At 51.6% G+C, this 27,982-nt stretch overlaps 12 protein-coding genes across 12 annotated transcripts; 8 read left to right on the top strand and 4 right to left on the bottom strand.

The window, feature by feature from the left end:
- Positions 1–2: 2 nt before the first annotated feature.
- Positions 3–965, top strand: ASPSYDRAFT_144939 (YoaK family protein; the record flags this gene model as incomplete). Its single annotated transcript, XM_040841482.1, has 2 exons — positions 3–267; positions 367–965. 2 exons carry the CDS (start codon positions 3–5, stop codon positions 963–965), a joined length of 864 nt encoding a protein of 287 aa, XP_040705668.1.
- Positions 966–1,219: 254 nt separating this feature from the next.
- Positions 1,220–2,384, top strand: ASPSYDRAFT_593747 (uncharacterized protein). The gene is made up of 2 exons (XM_040849688.1): positions 1,220–1,582; positions 1,650–2,384. The coding sequence occupies exons 1-2, from the start codon at positions 1,366–1,368 to the stop codon at positions 2,303–2,305; spliced, it is 873 nt and encodes a 290-aa protein (XP_040705667.1). The 5' UTR covers positions 1,220–1,365; the 3' UTR covers positions 2,306–2,384.
- A 2,004-nt stretch (positions 2,385–4,388) lies between these two features.
- On the bottom strand, positions 4,389–5,570 carry ASPSYDRAFT_85559 (uncharacterized protein; the record flags this gene model as incomplete). The annotated part of the gene is made up of 1 exon (XM_040851537.1): positions 4,389–5,570. One exon carries the CDS (start codon positions 5,568–5,570, stop codon positions 4,389–4,391), a length of 1,182 nt encoding a protein of 393 aa, XP_040705666.1.
- A 5,102-nt stretch (positions 5,571–10,672) lies between these two features.
- On the bottom strand, positions 10,673–12,791 carry ASPSYDRAFT_54821 (fungal specific transcription factor domain-containing protein; the record flags this gene model as incomplete). The annotated part of the gene is made up of 2 exons (XM_040848918.1): positions 10,673–12,528; positions 12,692–12,791. 2 exons carry the CDS (start codon positions 12,789–12,791, stop codon positions 10,673–10,675), a joined length of 1,956 nt encoding a protein of 651 aa, XP_040705665.1.
- Positions 12,792–13,907: 1,116 nt separating this feature from the next.
- Positions 13,908–15,383, top strand: ASPSYDRAFT_145508 (alpha-mannosyltransferase; the record flags this gene model as incomplete). The annotated part of the gene is made up of 1 exon (XM_040841526.1): positions 13,908–15,383. The coding sequence occupies one exon, from the start codon at positions 13,908–13,910 to the stop codon at positions 15,381–15,383; it is 1,476 nt and encodes a 491-aa protein (XP_040705664.1).
- Positions 15,384–15,575: 192 nt separating this feature from the next.
- Positions 15,576–16,210, bottom strand: ASPSYDRAFT_40420 (uncharacterized protein). Its single transcript, XM_040846081.1, has 3 exons — positions 15,971–16,210; positions 15,781–15,902; positions 15,576–15,718 (listed from the first exon to the last, which is right to left on the bottom strand). Exons 1-3 carry the CDS (start codon positions 16,113–16,115, stop codon positions 15,620–15,622), a joined length of 366 nt encoding a protein of 121 aa, XP_040705663.1. The 5' UTR covers positions 16,116–16,210; the 3' UTR covers positions 15,576–15,619.
- Positions 16,211–16,839: 629 nt separating this feature from the next.
- On the top strand, positions 16,840–17,919 carry ASPSYDRAFT_40418 (uncharacterized protein). The gene has a single exon (XM_040846080.1). It carries the CDS (start codon positions 17,099–17,101, stop codon positions 17,822–17,824), a length of 726 nt encoding a protein of 241 aa, XP_040705662.1. The 5' UTR covers positions 16,840–17,098; the 3' UTR covers positions 17,825–17,919.
- A 502-nt stretch (positions 17,920–18,421) lies between these two features.
- ASPSYDRAFT_144687 (protein-transporting protein BCP1) lies at positions 18,422–19,383 on the top strand (the record flags this gene model as incomplete). The annotated part of the gene is made up of 2 exons (XM_040841455.1): positions 18,422–18,736; positions 18,826–19,383. 2 exons carry the CDS (start codon positions 18,422–18,424, stop codon positions 19,381–19,383), a joined length of 873 nt encoding a protein of 290 aa, XP_040705661.1.
- A 147-nt stretch (positions 19,384–19,530) lies between these two features.
- ASPSYDRAFT_144890 (chorismate mutase ARO7) lies at positions 19,531–20,519 on the bottom strand (the record flags this gene model as incomplete). Its single annotated transcript, XM_040841478.1, has 3 exons — positions 19,531–19,608; positions 19,662–20,316; positions 20,449–20,519. 3 exons carry the CDS (start codon positions 20,517–20,519, stop codon positions 19,531–19,533), a joined length of 804 nt encoding a protein of 267 aa, XP_040705660.1.
- An 863-nt stretch (positions 20,520–21,382) lies between these two features.
- ASPSYDRAFT_97261 (ankyrin repeat domain-containing protein) lies at positions 21,383–21,988 on the top strand (the record flags this gene model as incomplete). The annotated part of the gene is made up of 1 exon (XM_040853231.1): positions 21,383–21,988. A coding segment is annotated over one exon (606 nt), but the record flags the coding sequence as incomplete, so codon positions are not given.
- A 687-nt stretch (positions 21,989–22,675) lies between these two features.
- On the top strand, positions 22,676–25,196 carry mdv1 (WD repeat-containing protein). The gene is made up of 5 exons (XM_040846079.1): positions 22,676–22,863; positions 22,933–23,536; positions 23,587–23,784; positions 23,834–24,633; positions 24,692–25,196. Exons 1-5 carry the CDS (start codon positions 22,780–22,782, stop codon positions 24,965–24,967), a joined length of 1,962 nt encoding a protein of 653 aa, XP_040705658.1. The 5' UTR covers positions 22,676–22,779; the 3' UTR covers positions 24,968–25,196.
- Positions 25,197–26,035: 839 nt separating this feature from the next.
- ASPSYDRAFT_54814 (uncharacterized protein) lies at positions 26,036–27,895 on the top strand (the record flags this gene model as incomplete). The annotated part of the gene is made up of 1 exon (XM_040848917.1): positions 26,036–27,895. One exon carries the CDS (start codon positions 26,036–26,038, stop codon positions 27,893–27,895), a length of 1,860 nt encoding a protein of 619 aa, XP_040705657.1.
- Between the last annotated feature and the right edge of the window lie 87 nt (positions 27,896–27,982).

The raw sequence follows: 27,982 nt of genomic DNA, 5'->3' as shown, positions 1-27,982 counted from the left end.
GAATGGCATCCCCGGCCGACATCGAAGCCAATAATGGCGATCTCAAGGCTGCCAACGGTAATACCAATGGCAATGGTCCCCTGACCGCGAACCCACCAGAGGCCGACAGTGAGAAAAAGCCGGCGACAGCGACAGCGACCTCGCTCTGGTCGCAGTCCGTCTCGGCCAGATACGCCGACCTCCTCTGTCTCGTCCTCTGCTTCATCACTGGGCTCTGCGACTCCGCCGCCTACAATGCCTGGTCTTGTTTCCTGGCTATGCAAACAGGTCCGTCCCATTAACTCTCCTCCCAAGTCCGACCTCGGCAACCGGAAAATACCGTACACCCCAGGCTACTACAGTGTACCAGCTAACCAACAAACCCAGGAAACACAATCTTCCTCGGCCTAGGCGCCTCAAACCAACCATCCGGCAAGCCATGGGGGTGGCTCAAATCGCTCGTCTCCATCGCCGCCTTCTTCATCGGCGCGCTTCTCTTCTCGTTCTACGGCCGCAGCATCGGGCCCAAGAAGCGTGTTACCCTATTCACCTCGTTCCTGTTCCAGGGTATCCTGGTCATCATCGCAGTCGCGCTGATAGAGGGCGACCTGATCCCGCACACGCAGGCCGAGGCGGAGTCCTTGACCGGTGGAAAGCTGTTTCTGGAACTTATCCCTATTGCGCTGCTGGCGTTCCAGTCTGCGGGGTCGATGACTGCGGCGCGTGGGCTGGGGTTCAATGAGATTCCGACGGTGGTGTTGACGAGTGTTTACTTTGATGTTGCGAGTGATCCGAAGATTGTCCAGGATGTTCGGGGCAATGTTAAGCGGAATCGGCGCGTGGGGAGTGTGGTTTCTTTGCTGATTGGGGCGATTGTCGGGGGTTGGTTGAGTAGGAGTCGTGGGGGGATGGAGAGTGCGTTGTGGCTGAGTGCGGGTTTGAAGGTGATTATCTCCTTTGGATGGCTGGTGTGGTTTTCTGAGTGAGTGGCCTGTATCTGGGTGTTGGGGGTCGATAATGTAGATGTTGGAGTTGGATGTTTTGGTATAGATATAGAGGCCTGGGCCTCGGCCTGATAGAGTGACCCTCGCATAGCGCTAGAATACTAGAATAGTCCTCTTCTCTCAAGGGCTATATAATGCTGTACAATCAATTTACTCCGTGCGGAGTCCTCCGAATCTTGCCATAATCGTCGAACTGCCAATCTCATCTCACGGTCGTGAACGCTGCTTAGTCCCAACTTGCTTTTCCTACACGGTCCAATCGACTTCACGCCTGCCACTCCTCGTGCAACGAGCTATGCAGTTCACAAGGCATCGCGTCCAATTGAAGCCCGGTTTTCCTTGAGGGGCAAGCCGGGAAACGACAGTGCCTTTCTAGTGTTGGATGAGGTTAAAGCGCCCCTTTCCCAAACCAAAGCCAAGCGTGTCCACCATTCGCACCTCCCACCTTCAAGCTTCATTTGCCAAAGACTGCACCTGTCCAGGCAGTCTGTCTGGTCTGATCTTGTCTGATCTGGCTCTGGTTCACCAAGTCGAACGGAAAGCTCAATTTCTACCCACCTACATCAAATTAAATCCTTTTAGACGCATTTCTTCTCTTCGTGAGCTTCGCCTCTTTCATCCGAACCGTCAACCGCCGCCGGAACCAACATTAACATACCTAGATAGCCGCCACCAGCATCTACACCGACATGGACAGCGCCTGGGACAGCGACAGGGACACCGAGCCGGTAGCGATCGATAGCACTATGGACTTTCCCACGGACACGACGACAGGAAGCACCGAAACCACCAGTAGCACAGAGGAGACCAGCCCGGGCACAACTACCACTGTCGTCACCGTCACTGGCTCGACCAGGACGAGCACTGTCACCTACTCCTTTGAGACCTCGACCTCGACCTCGACGGATCCAACGGAGCCAGTTACGATTACGGTATACCAGCCTAGTCCAACGGCAGGAGAGGGTACCGACAGTGCCAGTACCGATAATGTAAACTCGGATACAAACACGGGGGGCTTGTCGACCGGTGCTAAAGCGGGAATTGGAGTTGGGGTTGCTTGTGCGGTGATTCTTTTAATCGCCGTGGCGCTGTTTCTCTTCTTTCGTCGTCGGAGGAGAGGAGGAGGAGGAAAGGTTGGAGAGGATTCAGGGACGAGACACGGCTCTGATATTGAAACGGATAAAGGGGCGGGAGTTTCACCAGCTGAGATTGAAAACACGGAACGCCGTGTTTTTGAGCTTCCTGGTGGGAGAGATAGACCGGAGCTTGAGGGGGAGGGGAGGAGGGAGAGGGAGAGGTATGAGTTGGATGGGCGATCTTAGATGGATATACGGGTGTGTTTGGATGATTTACATGATATGATACCCTGAATATAATCTTTGTATATTTTCACTACACACAAGTATATAATTTGGTGAATTGGATATTGGATATTAATTGGTGGAAAGACTACTCCGTTTCGTTGCTTGGAACCTTGGAAGTGTATGTAGTACTCCTAACATACAAACCATATTGCCCATAAGCCTACTCCCAAGATATAGTTAGATACAAACACCTGGATATATCTGACCAAGCATAGCTACCCAACATTAAGTATACAGGTACATAATCCAGTGTACCGCCGATACTGCCACATCCTGAATCCTTCGCCCGACTACTACAAAACCAGAAATAATCCAGAATATACCTCAACCCCATATACCCGGATCAACCAACAATACCCAACTCGTATCTGCATCCTGCACAACACCCGACTTGGTACAACACTATTGTTTACCACGTCCGACTAGATTGGCAGCCAGGCCGAGAGAAGTTCAATAAGAGCCTCATCCCCTCCCTCCCACCCTCCCCCAATTCATTCACATCCACACCCAGTCACCCCTCCACCCCTTCCATTCAAATATCACTGGTAAATGGTAAGTATGTCAGTATGTCAGTATACCTGTAATACCACCAACACCAAGACCGATACCGATACCAATACAGTCCTGCCCTGCCTGGCCTGCAACCTGCCAAACGGACTGACGAAGAATCCCCTCCACTCCAACCAAGACCAGAAGGGAGTGGTCAGTGATAGGCCATGCCTCTGCTGTACCCCTCCCGGACTATTTTGGGGCCCGACTAACGGCGCACGTGGACACGAACGCGCATCCTCCCGACGCTCGCCCATTGGACGGATTATTGATTGATTGGAGAACTTCCAAGCCCAAGATACAAGGTAGGAAGGTAGGTAGGTAGTTATTACTGTACTCCTAAGCCACAATAGTGACTGGTTAGAATACCAGATACCAGATACCAGATACCAGGTACCAGGTACCAGAATACCAGGTATGGGTATTATCCGGTCTTCTTTTAGGAAAGAGGCATTTCAGTTGCTGCTTGTGGTATTGTTATTGTTGTTGGTTGGTTGGTTGGTTGGTTGGTTGGTTGGTTGATTGGTGCATGGAAACTTCGGACGTGTCGCGAAGAATGCTGCAAAACCGGGCCACACCAACTACCGTAGACAAGCGGGGGCATACTATCGATATCAACAAAACATCAACAACAGTCAACACCGCGAGAAATGCAGACGATAAGAATAGCAGGTAGGAATGCAGTCAATACTTGATACTCGATACTCTGTACTGTAAATCGGACTCCGGCCCCAAATACTGAATACCTAGTTCTGAACATCCAGTACTGGATAGGAGTGAATGCGCTTGGCTTGGCGGGGCGCTTGCGGGCGCCGGGCAGTGACGAGGCTGCAGGCGAATGAGGGGTACTGCTAATAACGTTGCATGCAGATGTGATGTGATCGCTGAAGGTTACGGCTATTACGGTTTGAGTATGGGTTGATGAACTGTTCTTGTAATGACATCAACTGACTCCTGTACATTGTCGTTTACTAGAGGTAACGAAGCAATACTGAAGGTAAAGTAAAGTATATTGATTAGGTAGTGGGTTAGCAAAGAAGGAATCAACCCAACCAACTGAACTGAAGAACTTGAACAGCTCGCAGAATGGTATCATAAAAGCAGAGATGCAAATGACTCCCATGAGCATGCACTCCAAAGCGAATCAAGCGAATCAAGTGAATCAAGCAGAATCCCATCCCAATGCTAGAGAGGGAAATAAAAATGATAAAAATAAAGAGCAAACTGCAACAAAGGAAAAAACAAAGGAAAGACTCTTCAGTTAAATCAAGCAGATAACGTTGAACGTCAGATATCGCTTGTAATCGCAAAGATCAGAACGCAACGAGCAATCGCAATCCAAACGCGCTCAAATGCTATCCGGAGAAAAAAACACTTCAACCAGTGTAATAGTAGTAATAATCGTTCGAAACTTCGAATCGAATCATGTGGCATATGGCACACATATCTCATCGCCATCAGGCGCATATCTTTTTTCTTTTTCTTTCTGTAGCTAAGCGGTTCGCTTTCGCAGTATGTCGTCGCAGTTTGCGTCAAATCGCATATTCCATACACGGATACTGTTCATCAGCTTCTCCGTATTCTCCAACTCACGGTCGCGACCAAAGATCGACTCGACAAATTCGCAGCCTGCGTTGCGGCCCATCGATACCGACTTGCCACCTTCTCGCTTGGCTGCCTTCCACATAAACTGCTCGCACGTCCTCAGCAGCTTCTTGAAGCGCGACCACAGCCGCTCCCCGCTTTCTAAAAAGTCCTCCACGGTTTCTTGAGAATCGATGTCCTTGATCCGGTCCACGCATTCCGCCGCCCTCTTTACTTTACCAGCAAGTTTAATTAGCAATAGCCAGAGTTCGCCTGCGACATCGGCCATTGGAGTTGAGGCGCCGTGGTGGAAAACAGTCCAGTCGTAGATCCACTTGCCGAGCGAGTTGGCGTCGAACACACTGCCGAGCAGGATAATCGGCGCTTCGGTCGGGTCCCAGTTCTTTATTGAGTAGCCCGGCGGGATTCCTGCGCGCTCGGCATCCTCCTCGGTGGCCTTGGGTGGGGGTTTCGACGCTGTCGCGGGCTTCGGCTTGGACGGGTTCCGGGTAGAGGTTGACTGGCGGCGGGCGCGCGACCGCTTGGCGGCATCAACGTCGTCAAAAACAGGGACCTGGGCAGAGGAAAAAAAAGGATCAGTGGCTGGTGGCTTTGGCTTCCGTTGGGACGTTGACGGGCGCCGGCGGGACTTGTTTGGTTCCTCGCGGGAGGCGTATCGAGGCATATCATCGTATCCATCATCGACCACATCCACAAAGATAGATCGTTTCCGGGATGACTGCTGTCGCGGAAGGGGGACAGCACCGTAGTCATAGATGCCAGCGGGAGCACCGGACATGGTTTTGCGACGGTAGTAGGAGGACGGAATGCCACCAAAAAAGGCACTTACATTCTCGTGTTTGGACGGGGTGCCAAATTCGGGCATTGCGCCGTAGAAACCATGGGTGTATACAGAGGGAGGCGCTGCGTAGCTTGCCTTACGGCCATGGCGCTTCGTCGGACCTCGTGGCGAAACAAAGGGATTGGTGAACTGGTTCGCGTAGTAGGCGTAGTGAGGAGAGGTTGGGGGAGAGTTCATGTAGTCGAAGGAGGGCCACCCAGAGGGAGGTGGACTAGAGTAGTGGTACATTATCGCGAGTCGAGCATGAATATAAGAGCCGAGTCACGGGTGTGCGTGTGCGTGTGAGAGATAGTCGAAAATGCAATATATCAAAGCAGACCGAAGAAATCGACAACTTTTGAGAGCCCAATTACCGATTAACCAAACAACAAAACAAGCTAACAAACCAAAAAAGGCACAAAAAGCAGGCAAAAATCNCAACCCAGTATATTGTACAGGATATCGTCCAGAAAAACCCGATCGACGCCGATCAAAAGGACAACGAAATCGAGATATCAACGACGGGGGCGTCACCGTGGCACGGCTTTGAGGGGAGAGGAGGATTGAAAGCTTGTGATGTGCGAAGGGTGCATTTGAACGATGTCGGACACCCGAGCGTTGAGATGAAATCGAGCAAAAAGGCTGAGTCTCAGCAGAGAATGACGGCGAAATACCGAGGATCTTCTAGGCGACTCCTGAAGACCAGATGGGACGAGTGACAAATCCTGGGGAAGCCGAGTGAACCCAGGAGAGCTGGCGACAGTGGCGAAAGGAGCGGGATTGGATGTGAACCCAAGATGGGCGATGGTGCAGTTTGGATGGCGAAGGGAGAGGACTCAGACTAAGAGCGAGCGAGCGAGGGCGAACCGGTTTTGTATGAAAATGAAAGTGCAGTCAGTGTCTTGGAGCCGGTGGGCCCCAGCGGTAAGCGGGCGGTCCAGTGGGGCTGTATTGGCGCCGTAAATTTCAGCGCTCCTGTTTTACCGTATTATTCCAGACAGTTGGTACTTTAGATTTATCAATTATCATTTAATTCATGCAGTGCTGTCGACTGTCCACCGTGGAGTCTACGGAGTACTGAAGAGGTTTATATACTCCTGCTTTCCTACTTATCCGCCTGAGTCACGTTGGGCACGTTTCGCCGTCGAGGCACGGGTCAAGATATAGCCTTCGCCTCGACTTGACTCAGGGCCACCCATCCACTGCCCCCCAGTTACGCTGGTGCATCCAGCTAGACACGGAAAACAGGAGCCTTCCCGGTGGGAACGAGAGGGTATATGGATCGTGCAATGAGTCATCGGCTGAGCCGTCATCGCCCCAGATGGCGGCTGAGCAGTGTATAAATAAAATCTCATCTTGAGTCAAGATTTCTTTGTGTCTGATCTGCCGTCAGACGGCTGCCTATTGGTATGGAGCAGTGGCTGTGGCGGGAGACAGCCAGTTATTATTTCTTTTTTTTTAATTGGCGAGCGACCTGCACAAGCGAGAAAAGGCCAGCCAGGACGTCCGAAGAGTGGCCACTGACCACACTGGCGACCCCGGGCCATATGGCGCATGGCTGCATGTGCGTCAGGGACGATGTCTGGATGTGAGGTCATGTCCCCAGAGCGACCAGTCTGTCCCATGGAAGGCTACCGGATGCATCCGCTGCATTCCGTGGATCAAACGACCCAGCAAAATAAGCTCGACTCGCTAAATTGCGACTGCAGCGATGCAAAAGTAAAAAACGCAAAACTCCTGTTGGGCAACCATCTATGCGATGGGCTTTACCGCCGACTTGCTGGGCACCCACCACACCATCACACAGGGCAACAGTCACCGCAAGTTGGAAATACGACAGTACGATGGGAGTCTGTAGTGATTCCCGGTTCGGTTGGATCGTTCAGTTGAATCGTCCAGTTGGACCAAGAATTCAGGAGGCAGGGTCTCGACTGCTGCCTACCAGTGTGGCTCGCCATCAACACGGCTCTCAGGCAAAGTGTAACCCCTGGCACAGAAAAGCAAGCATGTGTTTCGCACTTGGGTTGAGAAGAGGCTTTTGATGGCGCACATGGCGTTCTGATGCGAGGAGCACCGCGCCAATGAGATTAGGAAGGACGATGGAAAAAAGCTAGAGGCCTGCTAGAACTTCGGATCGCAGGGAAATGGGCCCGACTGAATAACTCCGACCCAACGGTTCAGCAGCTGCGAGTCGCAAAGGCCCAATACATTCGCAACTCGCGAGCAGCGACAAGCACAGACTCGTGAGTGCGCTCGAAACTGAGTGCGACTGAGACGAACGAGCCAGATCACGGCCCACAAGCAGAGTTTTCACGCCCCTTGCTCTGCTTATTGCTCAATTTCCTGCGCAATCATGGGCGGCCTTTTAATATTGCTGATATTTATATTCCGTCTCATTTATTGACTGTACCGTACTGTATCGATACTTACCGGGACGCCGTGTCTCATTCGCAAAGGGGCAAAGTGATCTCGGGTGGGTTGGCCTCTTCACTGTTGCACCCACATACCTCTTGCATCGCGTCTTTACTTTTTACTCTTTCCCTTGGGCTCCTTTGTTCTGGACTTCCAACCTTGGACGGGAGACGTCTGGTCGTGTGATTCGTGCATTCCCATCCCCTTTCCCTCGTCCATCTCAGTTCCAAAGATTCGCCCTTGACTCGTCGTCTCGGCCTGTCTGAGAATAATTTCCCCTGGTTTGGCAGGATTCGCTTCCACCAGCCTCACGCCGATCGTGCGGCCGAACGAAATGAGCACCAGGAGCAAGGAAAATCCCTGGTTTCACCTGCTGGAAGGATTTGTGCGCGTCCAGCCCTTGCCCTGAGCCCTATCTGGCTCTCAAACACCGGAGTCTGCTATCTGTTAGTGCATGCATGGGACTTTTGCTGGCACGTTGTCCATGCTTGCTCCATCTTCCTAGTTGCGCGCTGCCACTGAGTGGTCAGGACAGTGCCTGACACACGAACATGTTCTCTCCGTAAAATTAAGACAAACTGATGTAATCCGGGTTTTGGATATCCAAATATTCGGCCCCTCAAATGGAATGGATGATGAAATGCAAGGCTTGAGGCTTACACCACCACTACGGGGTATATTTTTACACTCCCTCCTTCGGCCTTGCATGCCATCAGCCATCCCACATAACATCCAACCAGCAAACCAAGCGCACTAGCCAGCGAACAACTCAACATCAAAACCCTGGTAACTGAAAGACTGGGTCGGTCGCGTCATCCAGCGCTAACTAGTATCCGTACTCACGTAACAACGGTGTCGTCGAGTTGTATCATTGTATGCACACGAGCACAAGCACATCACACTAACAGCTAGCGACTGTATCTCCCGAGAAAATCGGCCCTTCTGCGCCTGCGCTGCTGGCAGTGGTTGCACCTGCAAGGCTGACCCTAATCCCTATCGTTCTACCGGCTCCGGCTGTCCTCAGACTAAGAGTAGGTAAGTTCCCACTAGCCTGCCCCGACATGTGCAGTGCTGTCCAACGGAGTGGAGTCGGCGATATCCCCGCAAATGAGCGCTTGACACGCCGAGGAACGACTGCGGTGGTGGGTTGGATAATGAATTGAACTGCTGGACTTGGAGTTGATCTCGAACTCGGTATCGAGTGCGGGGGTTATTATTTTTTTTTTCTCTCTCTTCTCTTTGTTATCTGGGCGTTACGGCCAGGAGACCGCTCTTCTCGGTTTGCTGGTATTACTCGATAGTATGGCTCTTGTGAGAAAATAGAGTATGATAATGATGGCAGATGGCAGGGCATTCTTTGGGTATCTTTGTATGAATTATTCTCGATAAGACCCCGCTTCGGTCTACACCGTCTTCTTCTAGTATTCTACTATTCTATAGATGAATCCCTTCAGCCCAACTCGTATTCATCTGCCTCTTCTCCGTATGACTCGAGAGTCGAGACCCCACGAGCATGACGATTGATGACAATGACAGCTGATCGTATTCGTGTGCAGAATTGTTGGAGACCTTTTCCGCTCCATACACCACCACTAGTGAAGTAGAGACTAGGGCTCTAGTAGCGTCAGTGCCCTAGCAACGAGTGGAGGTGTGGACTGTGGAGGGGGGTGGCAGACAGGAGGGGTGGAGGGGTAGTAATACCTAGTACGTATGCGTTGTTCATTCAACCACGAACGAAGAAAGGGGGGGGAAAAAAAAGCTAATCCTCAATTTTGCAATTGGAACTGAGTAAAAGCAAGTACAGCTGCAATATTGTAGATTCAGTTACCTGATTTACCGGATTCATTTGCATTGCATTGTCGATGACGAAGTGCACGACCACTAAAGTATAGTATCTTGCATATCGCATCTTGCATAAAGCATAAAGCATAAAACAGGCATAGACTGCACAGCCTTACCTGATAGTACTTAGTGCTCCCGGTGTACTTACCGGGTAACAAGATTCAAGATTCAAGAAACCTGGACGGACGTATACTTTATGCACCATGTAAGGGGTCTCTCTCTTCCCTACAGTTCGGGCCCTGGAGGAAAAGACCAGCCGAGAACTTTTAACTTTTAACAATAACGTCTTCATCTCACGCATGCAGCGCACCAGCCCGCTGCAGTTGTTTCATCCCTGGAGCTAGCGGTAAGGTATCTAGATAGCATCTGTACAGTGTATACTGTATACCGCTCCTTTCCGATATCGAGCAGCTGCAGTACTACAGTACAGCGCAGTGCATCACAGTGCGTACACTCAAAGCGTAATCATATACACACCGAGCCTAGAGCCTGGGCTCTGGAGTCTGGACTCTTGGTAAATCGATTACCTTGGTGATACCCTTCAGAGCCTAAATAAACTCCAACGGTGAGACATACACAAACAAACAGACGAGCCAACAGGCAGAACCATAAATTGGCTGTGTTCATTCATCCCTAGCATAACTTAGCATAATATTGCTATGTATTGCTTCGCGGGTGTTGCAGGCGCAACTGCTTTGGAAATTGGAATACCTAGATATCGTTACGGCCACGGTTTCAAGGTTGAATTTTTTTTTTTCGGTAAATCGACAGTCGACACCGCTAGATTTATTTACGGGCTTTGGTGTTGATTGTTTACCAGGTTATGAACGAGGATCTGACTTGGCGAGGACGGCGCACGAGGTGCTTAAGCTGTAGTTGAAGTCTTGTGGGCCTGGGTTTAGTGCACGAGTTTACTTGACGATTCCTGGTACCCGATCAAACTTCTTGCTTGGACTCTTCACCCCAACATCTGGGGTCACTCCGACGAATAACTCTGGTGAAAGTTAAAGTATTTCATTAAACTGAGGTATATCTTAGCCTGAACGGCAATTTCTAAATTTAGTTATAGTTTCGTTATGCATTAACTTCGATAATTCTCACACCACCATATATTCTCCTTCAGCTCGCTTAGCCTGCATCAAATGGTGCCATCGAAACCCTGGTCCCTTTGGGGACGGATTTGAAGTTGGGCACTGTGAGTATACGGGCGATGCGAGGTAAGCGCCGTTCTCGTGCATTTCCTCAGTAGAAGTGTCTGCCCAAATCTTCTGCAGCAGTTCTAGACATGAAAGATTGTTGCAGAACCCCGAGTCCTTGGAGATATCCTGGCAGCGTTCTTGGATGATTCTGCGATGTTCTTCGAAGACGCACTCTGAGCCGGTGATGAACAGAGGCCACAGCAGGTAGACGTCGGATTTGACCGCTAGGATATGTGATATCGACCGCTGCACAATCTGCTGGATACGAGGGTGCGACGAGGGTAGATCCGGGTATGCAAGGCGCTCGCTGTAGAGGAGGGCTGAGTGCCGGAATGTCTCAGATATGTGGAAGACGTCCTCAACGTTTTGAGGAGCAACACCCGACTGGCGGAGCGGTGAGGAGGGTGGCGAGATGTATGCGTGCATCGACGGCGGAATAGAACCGGTTGCAGACCCGGGGTTGACTCTATCTTGTGGAAACCGCCACGCTTCTAACTGCTGTTTGACGGAATACCACTCCGCCCAGAAGGTTGGAGACAGAGGCTGCGTGGTCTGGTCGCCGGGTCGCGGCAGAGTCGTCGGCAAAGGGAAAGCAAAAGGATCGCTTTGCGTCGGGACTCTCGAGAGGAGTGCATCGGGAGTGTAGTACGCCATCGACGGTGGCGGTACTGAGGTAGGTATAAAGACGTGCGGTGAAGGCTGCGTGCTATTTTCCTGGCTCTGGCTGAGGAGATTCAGCCGGCCTAGGTGTGAGATGATTTTGAACAAATCAGCATCACACCCAGCAAGGTTCTCGAGGCCCCATTCATCGCCGGCGGTGACAGTGAGGTCAATATACTTGTTATGCAGTTGAATCTCACGGTCGTTGGTGGTCGCAGTCATGGTGTCGTACCATGAAAACATACGGATGAACCATCTCAGTTCATCTGATGGATAAGGGGATGAGCGCAATCGGATCGCAAGCAGCTTGGTCACGCCAGCAAACTGAGTCTTGAACTGACCAACTCCAGTGTCACAACCGTGAAACAAACATAATATTAACAAGGTGGCCAGGACGGAGTCCGAGAGCCTCCTGTGCGGGTCAGCCAGCTCCCTGTTCAGTTCCTTGACCGCCATAGCACGGTGGTATTGCTCTTCCAAAGCAAACCCGTCCGGGACGGAAGGGTCAGAGCCTTCCTGCATCGAAGCATCAGTTAAAGCTCGATGCGCTAGGCAAGACATCCGCGCAGGCTCCGTCCGCCCTGTTGAGAAGGTTCCCCGTTCACGTCTCTGTCGCAGGTTGCTGGTAGACAAGGTGGCAATCGCCTCTTGAAGAGACGTACTATCCTGTGCCATACGCAAGACAGAAGTACGGAAGGGATTTGTTGGGCTATCGAAGGCCACAATCACCGGAGCAATGACTTCTGCATAATAGCTAATTAGGTATCGAAGGCGCGGGGTTCGCCCAACGGACCGCGCGAGAAGTAATTGAGATAACGATGGCGAGTGGTTTGCAGCGGGATAGTAGCTGGCGCTACGTCGCCTCAACTCCGCAATCGCCTCGTCCGTTTCCTTGTCTTCGGGGGACGAGCATGACCACCCTGCTGTTGGTGGCGAGGGAAACGACGGGGACCATGATCCCGTCCAGCTCCCAGGTGCAGAGACCGATTCTACATCTGTTGATGAGTCCGTCAATGTCTGTGTTGGGGGATGAGATGGATGATTCGCCGGGCTTGGTTGTCTCCAGAATACCGCTTGAAATTGCGGGGGCAGTACTTTTGTCGGGGGAACAGACTCAGGCGCCACATTAGAGACCGGAGAAGACTGGAAGTCCTGGACGGTTGTTGTACTATTTGGCGGTTGCGGCTCTTGATTTTCTCGTCCTCGCCCACGAGGAGGCTTGACTTTCCCGTCAGCCGCCGGTTGTGCGCCACTTACTGGCAGAGACAATCCTCGAAATTTCCCGCGGCTTGCAACTCCAACCCCCCATGTCAACGTGGTCTTGTATCCCAAGCACTCGATCCCATATTCCAGGCATTGCGAGCAGTACGGGCGGCGGCGGTCACACGACGAGCCACTGCGGGCGCAGGTGAAGCAATCGTCGGCCGCACCACTCACGACAGTTCTCTTCCGCCTTTTACGGACAGGTGCCGATGAGGGCGGAGGTTTCTGTACTTTGGCTGGGACAGCCTGCGCCATTCTCTGCCGCTGAGGAGCCAAGTCTGACCGGCAGTCCGTGCTGCGCTAATTGCCGAGTATTATCGGGGATAGGAGACGATGCGGAGGCGATCCGCGCTGTGGGGGTCCATGGATTGAGAATGGGAAAGAGAAACTCGCAAAGAACCGGACAGGGCGAAGGAGAAGTTCTTAGAGGCAGTGAGATGAGCCGAAAGAAGAGGGGAAGGGCGAAGGGAAGGATTGGAAGAATAGCGCCGCGGTGCCAGGTATAATAAGGTTCGTAATTCTCCGGCGCTTTTTTCGGTATCGCTCAGGGAGATTGTTAAGCACATCCAAAAACCCGCAAGCCGGTGTCTTTGACTGGAGGAATGGCGATAAGGGAACTAGTTGGCGGTTGATTCCGCCACCACAGACCAGCCCGGTTAGTCTGTCAGACCGCCGAGGCAAGTTATTCAACCCGGGCGATCGGAAACTCGGAGTTGCAGCACAAACCAAAAGTCTGTGTGCCGATCTGTCAGTCTGTCTTTGAATTTGGGGATGGATCACCAGCGGCAATGATCTGCCGGGCCTTGAGTTATTTCATTCGATTGTCGACTGTCGAGGAACCGACGCGGTGGCAGGCCGCGTGCTTCGTGCACGATGCACAACGTGGTCGATTATTCAGCGGGATGCAGCCATGATCTGCATTGTGCCTTCCGCTCCTGGGCGTGCGCCAAGTTTCAGGGGCTTGCCACCGCCTGCTGTATTGGGGTTCCTGTTACAAAGTGCTGGGAAATTGCGTGCACCTTGACGTCTTCGTGGAACTCTGGCTGCTGCAGATTGAGATTTTTTATTTCGAAGAAACGTGTCCTGGCTCGTGATCGAGAGCTGCCCAATTTATTTTGTATCTTGGCTGCTACGTCGAAGCGTGATTGCCGCTGCACTAATCGGACCCGGTTACTATGCGACGACACCTTCCATCGCGAACATCATAGTCATGCCCGTTATCCGCCGCATTCGGCTGAGGACGGTCCTGTCCACGGTCGCTGCGCTGTTCCTCGTCGTCACTGTCTTCAAGATCAATTGGACCCCAGCGCCTGCCTCGGTGGTGGTTCCCAACACTGCCTTTGAAGTGCCTCTGCCCGAACGCCAAAATGTGTTTTGGAAGGCCTTCAAGCCCATACTCGAAGCCCACTCACCGAATTGTCCGTCTCCTCTACATGAGCAAGACGTTGAAGCTGCTCACTTTAATGTGACCACCGCCGATGCCCGACCTGACTTGACGTTCATGGACGAGCCCAACGTGGTAGAGATGCAGGATGCACATGCACATTTCTTGGACGATATAGCAGATAAGAAGAAGATTCGTCCAGTCCATGCTCCTGGCACCCGCGGTATAGTCTCCACTGCCGGTGGTCAGTACCTTCCTGTCTTTCTGGCAACCCTGCGGATGCTGCGACGTACGGGATCGGAGCTTCCAGTGGAAGTTTATATGAAAGATGCCAGCGAGCATGAGAAGAGTATCTGCGAGGAAGTCCTCCCGAAGCTGGACGCACGGTGTCTTATACTTGCGGACGTGATGAAGAAGGACTTCATAGAGCACTACCAGCTCAAGGTTTTCGCAGTGCTTTTATCCTCCTTCGAGGAGGTGGTTTGGATGGACGCGGACTGCTTTCCCCTCCAGAAGCCTGAGCTGCTTCTTGATTCAGAGACGTTCAAATCGACGGGCTTGATCACCTGGCCTGATTTTTGGGAAACAACAGTATCCCCTCTCTACTTCCGAATCTCAAAACAGGAAGAACCCCCGATGAACGCACGGCAGGCAACCGAGGCTGGTGCTTTCGTTATCTCCAAAAAGTCTCATCTGCGGACACTGTTGCTCTCTGCCTACTATAACTACTACGGCCCATCCCACTATTTCCGGCTGTTATCGCAAGGTGCACCGGGCGAGGGGGACAAAGAAACCTTCTTGCAAGCTGCCTCCGCCCTTGGCGAACCCTTTTATGCTGTCAGCGAGAGGGTCCAGGCGGTTGGCCACCCCGCACCGGGAGGGATGTCTGGGTCCGCCATGGCCCAGTCTGATCCAATCCAAGACCATGACTTGGTTAGCAAGGGACTACTACGGGTCGTTGACCCTAGCGTGGCCGAGGCACCAAGGATATTTTTCATCCACGCCAATTATCCCAAATTCAACCCCGGGGGGAATGTCTGGGGAACGGAGTTTGAGACCGCCCCGACAGTTCGGCCTGATGGGACACTGGGCCGGGCATGGATTTTCCCAGAAGATGTCGTTCAGCGGTTTGGATATGATGCCGAGAAGGCATACTGGGAGGAGCTCAAATTCATCAGCTGCGACCCTGGAATTGAATTCCAGACATGGGTGTCTAAAGTTGAGACTTGCCGCAAGGTCGAGCAGTATTGGGGAGAAGTTTTTGCAGAACCGCATGAGGACGACTTCCAATGGAGTACGTGACTTTGAGTGAGACTACATTTGCAGAATTGACGATTCTACGACATATATTTACGAGCGACGACCGCTGAAATCAGCTGTACTATATCGCATAATACTTGGCTTTCTTTCCCCCTTTTTTAACTTTTGTATATTACAACCTGGGATATAATAGAGCGAACCCAACCATGAGGTCAACAGCTTAGCGTCGCAATCCAATCTTCATTATATCATATCATACAGTTCACGTTTTAAACGATCTATTTAATCCCCTTCTCCTTCAACCGCTGCTCATCATCTGCTTGTAGCTCGCTATCAATCTTCGCTCCTTTTGATGGCTCGTTTCCGTGAAGCTTGGCCTGCATAATTTATTAGCCACGCACATAACCCTAATATATCTGGTGATTGAAGGCAAACATACCGGCTTCACAGGATCCTGCTTGCTGAGTTCCGCCTCTGGCTGGATATCGCGGTTGTGGTGATGTGAGGGGTCAGACTCGTTGCTCTGGGCGCCGAGTCGGTTTGCAATGGAGCGTTGGTCCTCTATGGAACAGTAGCTGTTAGTTCTTGCTTTCTTCAGTCTCAAAGTTGGTTCTCGTGTGACAACGTACTTGAGTCAAGGGTGGAGTGGCTCCCCTTCTCGCCCTGCTCGTATTTCTGCTGCTCCTTGATCTCGGACTGGGGCACGTTGCGCTGGTCGCCAGCTTCGTAGAAGGCGCCCTTGCCGACGGATGATTGGGCAGCTGAGTGAGACATGATTGTAGTTTTGATGTCTGTAGGTTTTGAGATTGGTATACAGATGGAAATGGGATAGAGAAAGTTGAGTGAGTGAATGAAGAGCTATGGTACGCTTCCGGAGAGCGTCTATATAGGGTTACGTTGAGGAGGTGATGTCATTATATCATAGTTGACGTTCTGGAGCACTGAGATCATACGTGGGGCCTGCGAGCGAGAACTCCTTGTCAAATGTTGCTTTCTGGCTGCTGCCGTGAATGTCATCAATGGATCTCGATGGTGCTGGAATCCGATCGTTTCCTAAAATTGGCTTCTTGGAGCTGCCGGTCAGGGCAGAGCTATGTTTCTATGACGTTTTTGGTGTCGCGTGCTCTGGAGCTAGGCTTGCTGGCTGGGGTTGACTTGGATAAATGATTAAGTACTTGGCAGGGCGGATGCTCAAAAATCCTCCGAGATATTGCAAGTACCGTTGCTGTGTTGTTCCATGCCTCTGCCCGCTATTTAAGTGAAGCTATACGGTACTACCCCGCATGTCTTTTTTACGAGAATTTCAGCGATAAGCTTAAAATCCAACGCAGCTGGCTAAAGCTCTACAAACTCTATAATATTCGATCTAAGAATTATCCACACGATGCTTGTTCCTTTATTGCCATTTGACGCTAAGCATCATGGTCTATCCAGCTGCCGAATTTGGAAATGATGAGACATCCTACAGCTGTCTTAGGCACTTCCAGCTGCATACCACGACTCCAATTTACTCCAACTGATAGGCTACACCGGATCTCGCCGGACAAAACAGCTCTTCCTCCAAAGCAGTCAGAGTAGTCGAGATCAATACCCGAATGGCCCGACTGCCGCTGCCCCGTTTCCATCTGCAACTCCATCACCTTCTCACCGACACGCTACCCCTCGCCTTCAAAAGGCCTCTGAATCCTCCACTGCAACACACGCCTTCCAAACTTCACAAAAGCCGGAGCCAGCTCTTCCCACGGAATCTATCCACAATGGCTACCCCCTCAGTAGACCCCCGCTACCAAACTCTCTTCCAAACTCTCGAATCCCGCTTCGCGCAGGCAACTTCCATCCCCGCCGAAAAATGGCACATCCTCGCAACAGCCACCCTCGCCGCAAGCCCAGACCCCGAACGCGCAGACCAGCTCTACCTTTACCTGACCTCGCAGCCCGCCTATAGCACCTCCGAGGCACGCAAGCAGCTAGTCCGACGCCTCCGCGAAGCGCTCTTTAAATCCGTCATAATCGTCGGCGTCTGCAAGCCAATCGAAGCAATCCTATCCCTAGCCAAGGTCGAAAAGGAAGAAGATAAGGACTACTCCGCACCAACGCGGGAGGACTGGGCTTGTGACGCCGCGAACCACGAGCGCGGGGTCGGCTGGTTCAACAAGCTTTATGCGCGCAACAGCGGGGCGACGCTGGATCTATTCGCGGCGCACAAGGACTTCTCGTGGCTAAGCATGGAGATTACCTATGGGTTGTTTTTGAGTGATCGCCAGGTCCTGGATGACTTGGATACGCAGATGGTTGTGCTCCCGGCGATTATGAGCCAGAATCTGCCGAATGAGACGCATTGGCATATTCGTGGGACTAGGCGGTTGGGTGTTCCCATTGAGGATGTGAGGATTGTAACTGAGTGTGTGAAGACTGTCGCGGAGTTTTATGGGATCAAGTTGGATAAGGTTCCTTCTGTTGAAGAGGTGGAGAAGGATGTGTAGACTGGCTGTTATAGAGGGTTAGGTATAGATGGTGATATAGAGGAGTTTGCATTAAAGCCAACTACTATGGGTTACCAAGTCAATTGCATTTGTTCCATAGCAGCACTTTCGGTCCAAGAACGGCATATAAGACTAGCTTTGAAGAGTATGTTGGTCTTGCTGAAATTTGAACTACGGAAGGTAAACCTGGAAGACAGTACTTTGGGACTACTATCCATGGCCTTTACAGGTACCTAGTGCCATAAGCATTGGCTCAATGATTCAGAAATGGACTGGTGAGAGTGGTATAGTAGCACTGTAGATCAATGGCTGTCGGCCGTTTCGGGACCCAGCGGTCGTCATGATTTCAAAATACGAGTAAAAGCTCACCAGGTTGAAACCATGCATATTTTAAAAATTGGTCCTCTTCCAATTGAGAAGCTGTGGAAGAAAGCGAAATCAACTAAGACTATTTTATTTATTGAAGAGTGGAAGATTGACGGATCTGCACCCAATCAGGAAAGACAATTCCGGAGCAACAATTTTTTATCGATTCCCCTCACTTCCAAGTCCAACCCTTCAACACCACTCACCAACCCCGCAAACAACACAATAACGATGGGCAAGCGCAAGGAAATCAAGGATGGAGACGTCGCCATGGGTGGCACAGATCCCAACGTCGACGGCGACTCAGACGAGGACATGGAGATAGTCAACGTTGACTTCGAATGGTTCGACTTCCAAGAGATCGATTTCCACGGCCTGAAGCACCTCATCCGCCAGCTTTTCGACGTCGATTCTCAGGACATCGACCTCTCTGCCTTGTCTGATCTCATTATCTCACAGCCTCATCTTGGCTCAACGGTGAAAACAGATGGGAAAGAGTCGGACCCGTATGCATTTTTGACGGTGCTGAATCTGCAAGAGCATAGTGTATGTTTGCATCCAAATCCTGCATTTTATTTATTTATTTATTTTTTTTTATTTTTTACCTAGATAGGATAACTGACTGAACTGAATAGGAAAACCCCGGCGTTAAAGACCTAACTGCCTATGTGAAACGAAAAGCCAGCAGCACACCCTCCCTAGTCCCCCTCGCTGAACTCCTCTCCAAAACACCCATCCCGCCGATCGGACTCATCCTGACGGAGCGTCTCATCAACATGCCGGTCGAGGTCGTCCCGCCGATGTACAGTATGCTGCAGGAGGAAATCGCCGACTCGGTTGAGGAGAAAAAGCCATGCAACTTCTCGCACTACCTAATCGTGTCTAAGAACTACGAGGAGGTCGAGTCAAAGCTGGATGCGGAGGAGTCGCGGCCGCAGAAGAAAAAGAAGAAGGCCGCTGCCGGGAAGGGAGAGCGGTTCTTTTTCCACCCTGAGGATGAGATCTTGGAGCGCCACGCTCTGTGTACGGGTGGATACGACTGGTCGCATAAGCATGATGAGGGACACTCGGATTCGAAACGTGCATTCCAGGAGTTGGGCATTATGACGAAGGGTAGTTTGATGCTTTTCGAGGCTGGGAAGCTGGCAGGCGCGGTTACGAATATGGCGGAGTGCTATAAGCCGCCGGTATAATTGACGTTTGATTTATGGTATGATTTTATAGATTAATGTGGCCATGATAGAGCAAGACAAAAGTTTTCTATTTCTTTTTGCCCGAACTAAGAATTAGTTTACATGCGTCGTTACTGCATAACGGACTACGCCGAAGTAGGGGAGACTTTACTCCCATTGTGTGCCCTTCAAGCGCTGCATCAAATACTCTACCTCCACGACCTTGGTCAGAGGAATGACATATTCCTATCCTTGTTAGCTTACTCTCCAAAAGTGAACACAGAACGATGTGTGCTTACCTTGTACATAGCCTGTACGGCATTAACATCAATCTTCGGCCCCGACTGGTCGGGGAACCCAGGATCCGTGCCATAAGTTTTCGCTTTGAGCGCCAACCTCTCGAGCACCTTCTGCTCAACCTTCGCATCCGTAATCGCGTCATCAATGCCCTTGCGGTCCTCGGCCTTAATCAGCGCCACAAACTTCTCCGTCTCCTTCTGGAACTTCGACTCCGCAACAAACTTCCCAAAGTGAATACGCCGCGACAGCGCCTGCAAACAGCTCACATCGCACGTCGCCGCGGACCCGTAGTTCTCCTGCTTTTCGCCGCGGTCGCCGCGATCGCCAAACCTTGTGCACACCGCGGGGAGAATATCCTCGACGTAGCGCTGCTTGATTACCTCGTTCACGTTCACGTCGTTGTTGTGTAGGATCCTGGGGTAAGAGAGGGGCTGGAGAATTGGCTTTTCGAGGGCGGACGGGAAGAAAGGATACTCGTCGGGGGACTCGAAGCGGCGGACGCGGGACTGAAGGCGTTCCTGCTCGCGGAGGAGGTAGTCCATGAGGCTGATATGTTCATTGGGGATTGAGACGCCATCGGGGACGTAGATTGTCGGGTTTAGGGGGAATTGAACACGCTCAATGAGATGGAAGGTTATTGTGTCTTCTAGGCGGCTATGTTTAATTTTTACCGTTAGCTTAGCTATGCTTTGCTTTGCGAGACTCGTCTTTTGCTGCTTTTTTGGGCCGTAGAGAATTGAGGGGATTTCTGCGGGGTATGGGACTCCGATGTCGCTGCGGTCTTACATGAGCTGGAAGCGGATGTTGGCGAGGTCCAGGGCCTTGGAGGCATCCGAGAGATCAATTGCCGTGTCCATGGTGGGAGGCAGCGTCTAGTTATTGGGTTGAAGGGGAGATATCAAAGCTGGCAGGACGGGGAGGAGCGAGATTTGGGGGGGAAGGCATTTTGGTTGAGCTGCGGGGCGGGTCTGACTTTATTCTCCCAGGAACGACGAATCCGACGCCAATGGCTGACACTTTGAGGGTGACACCAGAGAAGGCAATACCGACAATTTTGGTCCGAGAAGAGAGTGGAGGCAATTATGAATCAATAATGCACGGATTTTCCTGCTTGTTGTCTGTGAAGGGACCTGCCACCGGGAGCTGTCTTAAAATCCCGTCTTGTTCATCCCGACATGGAATGCATCATGCGTATTCAGCCGTTTAGTGCTGGGGGCGGATCTCTGAACTACCTGCATAATTATTAAGAGGATGTCAGAATTTCTGTCCGACCTTGTCCTCTGGTGTTTGGCTCTTTCAATCTCGCCAGTTTTCTCCAAAAACAAGCGTGATGTCTTCGGAATTATTGACGAGATATTTCACAAGTTTATCTAGGCTGGGAGGGGCTTGAACAAGAGGAAGCCTTGATCGAATGACCATTCCCTTGTAGGGCAGCAAGCACCGCCTAGCCCAAGCGCTACGAGTTACTAGTATCAGGCCTGACTCGCGCCGCCATCTTCACGCTCGTCAAGACCAACACTTTCAACTCGCTGGCCCTTTTGCCGAAATGACACAGCTCTTAAACTTACCGATCGAGCTAGTGCAACTGATAATAGATCATCAGGAATCTGAACGTGAAATAAACGCCCTCGTCCGCACCTGTCGCTACCTTTATAATACTTTCAATGTGTCCCTCTATCAATATGACGTGAAACGCCGCAACCGCTCAGTGTTGTTCTGGGCCGCTCAGCGCGGTATCGATGGCGCGGCTGCGAACTCGTTGAAGGCAGGGCCATATACCGAAGTGACGGATATGACTGGAGACACGCCGCTGATAATAGCTGCCACGCGAGGACACTTGGGTGTTATGAAGCAGCTGCTCACGGTTGTTGACCACGGGCTTGATCTCGAGACAAAAGGCCAGTATGATCGGACTGCATTGGCATTAACAGCATGCTACGGACAAACGGAAGCAGCCAAGTTATTACTCGAGCGGGGCGCGGACCGTGAAGCAAAAGACATGGATAGGAAGACACCGTTGCTATTGGCCGCTTTGAACGGCCACGACGACACCGTCAGGCTACTTCTCGATCATGGAGCTGCGGTAGAGGCACAGGACCAGCATGGCCGGACAGCACTCTCCTGGGCTGCAGAGTACGGAAGCCTCAGCATCGTTGACCTCCTGTTGGACCAGGGAGCGGTTGTTGACACTAGGACAGTTAACGACAGCACTCCCCTGATTCTTGCGGTGCGAACCGGACGCGAGGTTGTGGTCAAGAGATTGCTTAAGGCTGGAGCGGATCCGAATGCTAGCAGTGCTAACGGATGGACTGCGCTGCATCACGCCGCATACAATCTCCAGGGACAAGTGGTTAAGCATTTGTTAGAGGCAGGAAGTGACCCGAGGGCTACAATTCTGCACAATGTACACCGGAACAAGACGCCAGCTGACCTAGCCCGCATGGTTATGGTGAGTACGTCCGAGAAGAACACGGTCTATGAGACCCTCACGACGGCTGCTGGAGACAGTCTCTTGGGGGTTGTCAATACCGAAGGATGAGTTGTGGATCAAAAATGGTCGGTCTTCGTCAAGAGCTCCCGCTGGCGATCGGGAACCCGGAAGATGGGAGAGTGTCCGATTAAGAGCATTAATCGCACAGCTCTGTACGACGCGGCCCGTGGTGGTCTTGAGTCTGGCGTTTAGGTTATAAGAGGCTCTGTGCTATATCTCTAGCAATGTCCGATCGTAGTTCCTGCTTCAGCAGTACCTATAGAATCCCACCTGTACAAACGATGAGCTCCGACGATTTGCGTGGCTTGCATCTCCACGACGATAACATCGAGGCAAGTCACAGGTCTTAATTTATCTATTATGAAACAGGGACATCCTAGCTGATAAGAATTTTAAAATAATAAATAAGTGTTGGGCAAAAGCGCAAATGACCTGCTGGGCGGTTGTTTGCGGTATGGAACGGCAAAATCACAGAATTGTAGGGATCCGGCGCCGCGGTAAACGTCGCGTGCACCTTTAGAACTTCCTCAAGCGACCACATCTGTCCACGCGCTTGTGTCTTTCGCCAAACTTGCTTCCAAAACCGTATGTCGATTTGGCCTTAGAGAAATACTCTCGTCGGTGTGATGGACAAGCACCGCCGCGATGACTCTCCCTCCGGTCTATCAGACATTGTCGAGCGTGACGGGCTCCTAGGAACCGGCATTACCGTACCTCCCCCCTCTTTACTCGCCACTGAGACTTCGCGAGTCTATAGCTAACGGACAATGCTTGAACAGTCTCGGCATATTGAGGCCTTCGGGAGAAAGGTCACATCAACTGCTGGGCACTTGATGGGCCCCTCCGGCGATCCGACCACCAACCCCCATCTTCAAAACGCCATGGTAGATATCCAGCGCGAGTTGCGACGCCCCGGTACACAACGCAAAGTGTTCGCCCTCGCACAAACGACCCCAACCGACCTCGTTCGCTCCAAATTATCGACTGCCGAAATTCAATCTCGCGCCCTCTCGTCTCTCCCTGATGATCTCCTTGAGAACATTCCTGACGACTCTAGCAGCTACTCGCTTTTCCAAGGCTTTCAGGTCACACAGGATGACCAAGAATATAGAAAGACACATCGCAGGGGGCGATCGAAGTCGAAGAAGCTGTTGAAAGATAAAGAGGGCGACACGCAGGCCCTTCCGTCCACTTCGAGTGACATGAAGAAAGAGCGGGACATGCTGAATCGACGGATGGAGCTAATGGGCGTTCGAAAGAACATGTGCAGCTCTGAGATTCTTGACATTGATAATAAGATTGCGAACTTTCATCGAATGCGTCAGATCGTCTTGGATCGCTTGGCTGGGTTGGAGATGGAGGAGGCAGAGCTTGAGCACGAGGGTGCGTTCTATATCCAACAGCCGTGAGTAGTCTGGCTAACTCGGTCACAGTTAATGAAATCGAAAATAAATTGGAGGATATGGAAGAGGAGTCTGCGCAGACTGCACAAAACGAGGCTCCCACACCAGCGTCTGACGGCAATGAAGAACCTGCTTCTTCGGAGGATCAGGCCATGGATGCGTCGTTCATGTCGGAATCAATATACCAGAAAATACCTTCACCGCGGAGTCTAAAACATCGATCAATACGTATGCGACTGTTATACTTAGGCGTGGAGTTACGGCTAACTGATTATAGGGAAACGATCCATGCCGGTTCTACACGAGCATTTCGCGCCGGGCTCTGAAATAAAGGAAATGCAAGCACATAACGACGTCGTCACGGCTATCGATTTTGACTATCCGTTTGGCACCATGATCACGGCCGCATTGGACGACACTGTTCGGGTTTGGGACCTCAACGTCGGCCGCTGTACAGGATTCTTGGAAGGACACAATGCCTCTGTCCGGTGCCTTCAGATTGAGGACAATGTTGTTGCGACCGGTTCCATGGATGCTTCTGTGAAGCTCTGGGACCTGAGTCGTGCCCGGACCGCTCATAAAGACAACCGCGTCAACGGTAGCGGCGAAGGAGATGATGCCGACGATGCTATGGTAGTTTCCCAAACGACCTCTTTGGAGGATTGTCATGTTTACTCCTTGGATGCACATGTGGGTGAAGTGACGGCACTGCACTTCAAGGGAAATACGTTAGTATCCGGATCTGCCGACAAAACGCTGCGGCAATGGGATCTGGTGAAGGGCCGCTGCGTGCAGACACTGGATGTGCTTTGGGCCGCTGCTCAGGCATCTTCGATCGGAGGCGAATCGCAGTGGCGCCCGTCTGGACGTTTGCCGGATGCTTCTGCCGATTTTGTGGGAGCCGTGCAATGCTTTGATGCCGCTCTGGCTTGTGGTACTGCTGATGGCATGGTCAGGCTGTGGGATTTGCGCAGCGGGCAAGTCCACCGAAGCCTCGTAGGGCACACTGGCCCAGTGACGTGCCTGCAGTTCGACGATGTACACTTGGTGACAGGAAGCATGGATCGCAGTATCAGAGTATGTGTCTTCTGTCTTTCTATTCTATTCTGTGCAACCGAATACTAACTCGGTATAGATATGGGACCTTCGTATGGGATCTATCTACGATGCCTATGGTTACGATAAGCCGATCACCAGCATGATGTTTGACACAAAGCGGATTGCAGCCGCCGCTGGGGAGGATGTCGTCAAGGTCTACGACAAGGCCGATGGCCACCACTGGGACTGCGGTGCTGGAGTTGGTGCGGATGGATCGGTACCAGGCCCTGCAACTGTCGAGCGTGTCCGACTCAAGGATGGATTCCTTATTGAAGGCCGCAAGGATGGAATCGTTGCGGCCTGGACTTGTTAGGTCACGCGTATACGACTCGGTTGGACGCAGTAAAACTGGCCACGTACTCGTCATTATTATGTCCCTAGTCGGTGATTGTCTTTACATCGGCACCTGTATATTAACTTTTTATTTTTGGAGTACGATAGAAGAGGATGGGATGGCTGTCTTACGGTCGGATTGTAAATTCGTTGTCAATATTATTTTCACTTGAAAACGGAATGACAAAGATTCAAAATTTTGAACAGACCTGTTCCTGGAGTAAAAATAGCACGAAGCGCACAAAGCCAACCACCAGGTAATACTTTGGTCGTGTCTTTATTGTCACCGTCATTGATCGAGAGCTTCCCAGGATCAAGCTTTACCCAATCGGGTATACGTGTTTCCCCATACATTCCACCTCCGTTTCTTCCTGTCTGCGTACATCATCTTCTCCGGCAGCGCACCACCCAACGCCAGCATCTAATCTAAACGCGTCTCAATTGCTGCGCGATGAGGCATTGCATACATTACCATATATAATTGTCGCTAATTGTATGTCTACACGGGCTGGCGCGTCGAGGCCCCGCGCGCGGTGTTATCCATCCCGTCCATTAAGAAACCGGTCGGCAGGCTGTTCTTTCAACGACGCTGCCAATTGCGTTCTGCGACTTGGCCCTTCCTGGATATAACGCTTTGATTTTCTTTCTTCCTTTTTGTCGTCTTTACTTTCCAGTACAGAACAAAGCAACTTGGGGTGGTGGCGGCTGCCTTGTCTGGACCAGGCGGGCGGTTCTTTCACCTTTCCACCCATCGCAAACGACATTGGTGTTACTCAAGTCGCAGTGTTACCTCGTCTTTTGGAGCATAATTATTTGGATATTTTATTTCGCGCTCTCGCTCCAGATTGCTACAGCTACTTGTTTTATTTTCGAGTTTTACACCTACATTCCCAATCTTATCGACAACCTGCTTCGATAGCGGTTGATGATCATCCTCACACTGTATGTGGAACCATCTCTGTCTTGATGTCTAGTTTGGATTGCGCTGATTTGAGATTAAGGATATATCTGTCTATTATCCTTCTCGTCCGAAGGTGAAAGCATTTAAATGCCACCCAAGAAAGCTGCTAACAGGCGTGCCGGGGCTGTAGCCTCCTCTGGCAGTCCTTCGCGCCGCTCTACGAGGTTGAGTCCCGGTCTGGGAGGTTCTGCTTTACCTAATATTCCTACGAAGCAGTCCTTCGCCTATGGTTCCTCCTCGACTCCGATTCTCCCGCATACGCTAGCTGCAAAGCCGCATAAGAATCTGGAAGAAATGGCCGACTCTATTGAAGACGCCGTTCAAACCGCCAAAGAACGAGAAATAAGCAGCAACAGCCCCAGTGTGAGCACGCGGTCGCGCAGAAAATCCAGTGCCGAGAGAACCCCTCCCCCACGGAGGCCTCGACGACAACCGACGCCTGATGAGGTGCAATTGCAGGCTTCATTGGATGAGGCTTCGTCAGCAGCACCGTCGACTCCTACTCGCCACACATTCTCCTCTGATGGGAGTCCCCCTCGTGAAGTCGTCGCCACGCATCTCTATCCTCGTATCATGCAGCGAGAAGCCTCGCCGACCCAGGTTGAGGTTCCCTTCGACTCTCACATGCACGGAGACAATTCCTCAGTCATATCTTACAATGTCGAGAGGGATGTCCATGATGACGACCTTAGGAGGACGCGGTCAAATATCACCGCACCACCGCGACGATTCTCGGGACTCGCTTTCGCACAGAATCCTATTGAAGAGGAAGACGAGCCTACGGATCATGGCCCTTCGCGTTCTGGGTCAGCCGAGCAATCTGTCCATGAGGCCCCGGCCAGAACTATCATCCCGGATCACTCCTACGTGGAGTCGCACCCTGAAGAAGATCAATATGGGAGTCCTCGGAGGCCTCCAACGAATTGGGAAGATCCTAGCCCGAAAGACGGCTTTGTGGATTGGACCCTCCGATTTTCTATGGTGGCATTTGTATTTTTTGGGTGCTACATTTTCGGCTCCATGATATATAATCGTCCATACCCCCCCTCCAACGGTGCTATCCGTTTCAATAACACTGATCTGGACGCGCTATCCAACCAAGTGGTGCATTTGGGATCGCAGGTATCGTCTCTATCAAGGGACGTGAGATCGGTTAGGGCGGAGATTAGCAGTATACCCGCGCCAACGACCGTCTTCCAGCATCCCAGCGGTGGCCGCCAGGAATTGGCTAAGACGAACTTCCTCTCGATGGGCCATGGCGTGATTATCGACCCGTATATGACGAGTCCCACGGTTGGGCGTCAACTGACGTCGTTCCAACGCTTCTACATGTGGCTTGCGGGCGATAAACATATGCAACCACAACCACCTCTTGCAGCTTTGACTCAGTGGGAGGATTTTGGAGAGTGCTGGTGCAGTGCGCCACGTAAAGGAATGTCCCAGCTTGCAATTCTTCTGGGGCAGCGAATCATCCCAGAAGACGTGGTTGTCGAGCACTTGCCGAAAGCAGCGACGATTAGGCCAGGAGTTGCTCCCCAAGAAATGGAGCTATGGGCGCGGTATCGATATGTCGGCAAAGGTTCGAGGCCCTACCGTTGGTCCGTTTCTTCTTTCCTCCGAGGGAGTCCCCAGAATATTGCAGGACAGGATGCTCTGCCGTCTGACAGAAGAATACTGCATGCACCCGTCATGGAGGCCCTTCGGATTGCGTGGCGTGGCGAGCCTGATGAGGCATTTTCCGACGACAAGCTCTTGGGCGAAGACTTTTACAGAATCAGTAAATGGAGATACGATATCAACGAGTCGAATAACATCCAGAGGTTCCCGGTCACTGCAGTTATTGATTCGGACGAGATTCGAGTGGACAAGGTTGTTTTCCGGGTGAATTCAAACTGGGGCGGGAACGAGACGTGCATCTACCGACTAAAGATGCATGGGAAGATGTAGTACAATGAAAAGAAGGTTTTGTTATCACTCAGGGCTCGTCAGGCCGAGCGGACCAGCAACTATTGGTCGTTTGATCAAGTCAACAGA

The sequence above is a fragment of the Aspergillus sydowii genome (assembly GCF_001890705.1).
Source record: "Aspergillus sydowii CBS 593.65 unplaced genomic scaffold ASPSYscaffold_2, whole genome shotgun sequence".
Lineage (NCBI taxonomy): Eukaryota > Fungi > Ascomycota > Eurotiomycetes > Eurotiales > Aspergillaceae > Aspergillus > Aspergillus sydowii.
Note: the sequence above shows the minus strand (reverse complement) of the source record. Positions and strands in the feature narration are given on the sequence as shown.

What these genes read in the sequence shown, in the direction of transcription:
- ASPSYDRAFT_593747 (XM_040849688.1), top strand. Translation starts at nt 1,366, where the DNA reads ATGAGGTTAAAGCGCCCCTTTCCCAAACCAAAGCCAAGCGTGTCCACC. An exon ending in TAGACGCATTTCTTCTCTTC is followed by an intron (nt 1,583 to 1,649) that starts GTGAGCTTCGCC and finishes ATACCTAGATAG; the next exon opens with CCGCCACCAGCATCTACACC.
- ASPSYDRAFT_40420 (XM_040846081.1), bottom strand. Translation starts at nt 16,115, where the DNA reads ATGTCTCACTCAGCTGCCCAATCATCCGTCGGCAAGGGCGCCTTCTAC. An exon ending in CCACTCCACCCTTGACTCAA is followed by an intron (nt 15,903 to 15,970) that starts GTACGTTGTCAC and finishes ACTGTTCCATAG; the next exon opens with AGGACCAACGCTCCATTGCA. An exon ending in AGCAGGATCCTGTGAAGCCG is followed by an intron (nt 15,719 to 15,780) that starts GTATGTTTGCCT and finishes TAAATTATGCAG; the next exon opens with GCCAAGCTTCACGGAAACGA.
- ASPSYDRAFT_40418 (XM_040846080.1), top strand. Translation starts at nt 17,099, where the DNA reads ATGGCTACCCCCTCAGTAGACCCCCGCTACCAAACTCTCTTCCAAACT.
- mdv1 (XM_040846079.1), top strand. Translation starts at nt 22,780, where the DNA reads ATGGACAAGCACCGCCGCGATGACTCTCCCTCCGGTCTATCAGACATT. An exon ending in GGCAGAGCTTGAGCACGAGG is followed by an intron (nt 23,537 to 23,586) that starts GTGCGTTCTATA and finishes ACTCGGTCACAG; the next exon opens with TTAATGAAATCGAAAATAAA. An exon ending in GCATGGATCGCAGTATCAGA is followed by an intron (nt 24,634 to 24,691) that starts GTATGTGTCTTC and finishes AACTCGGTATAG; the next exon opens with ATATGGGACCTTCGTATGGG.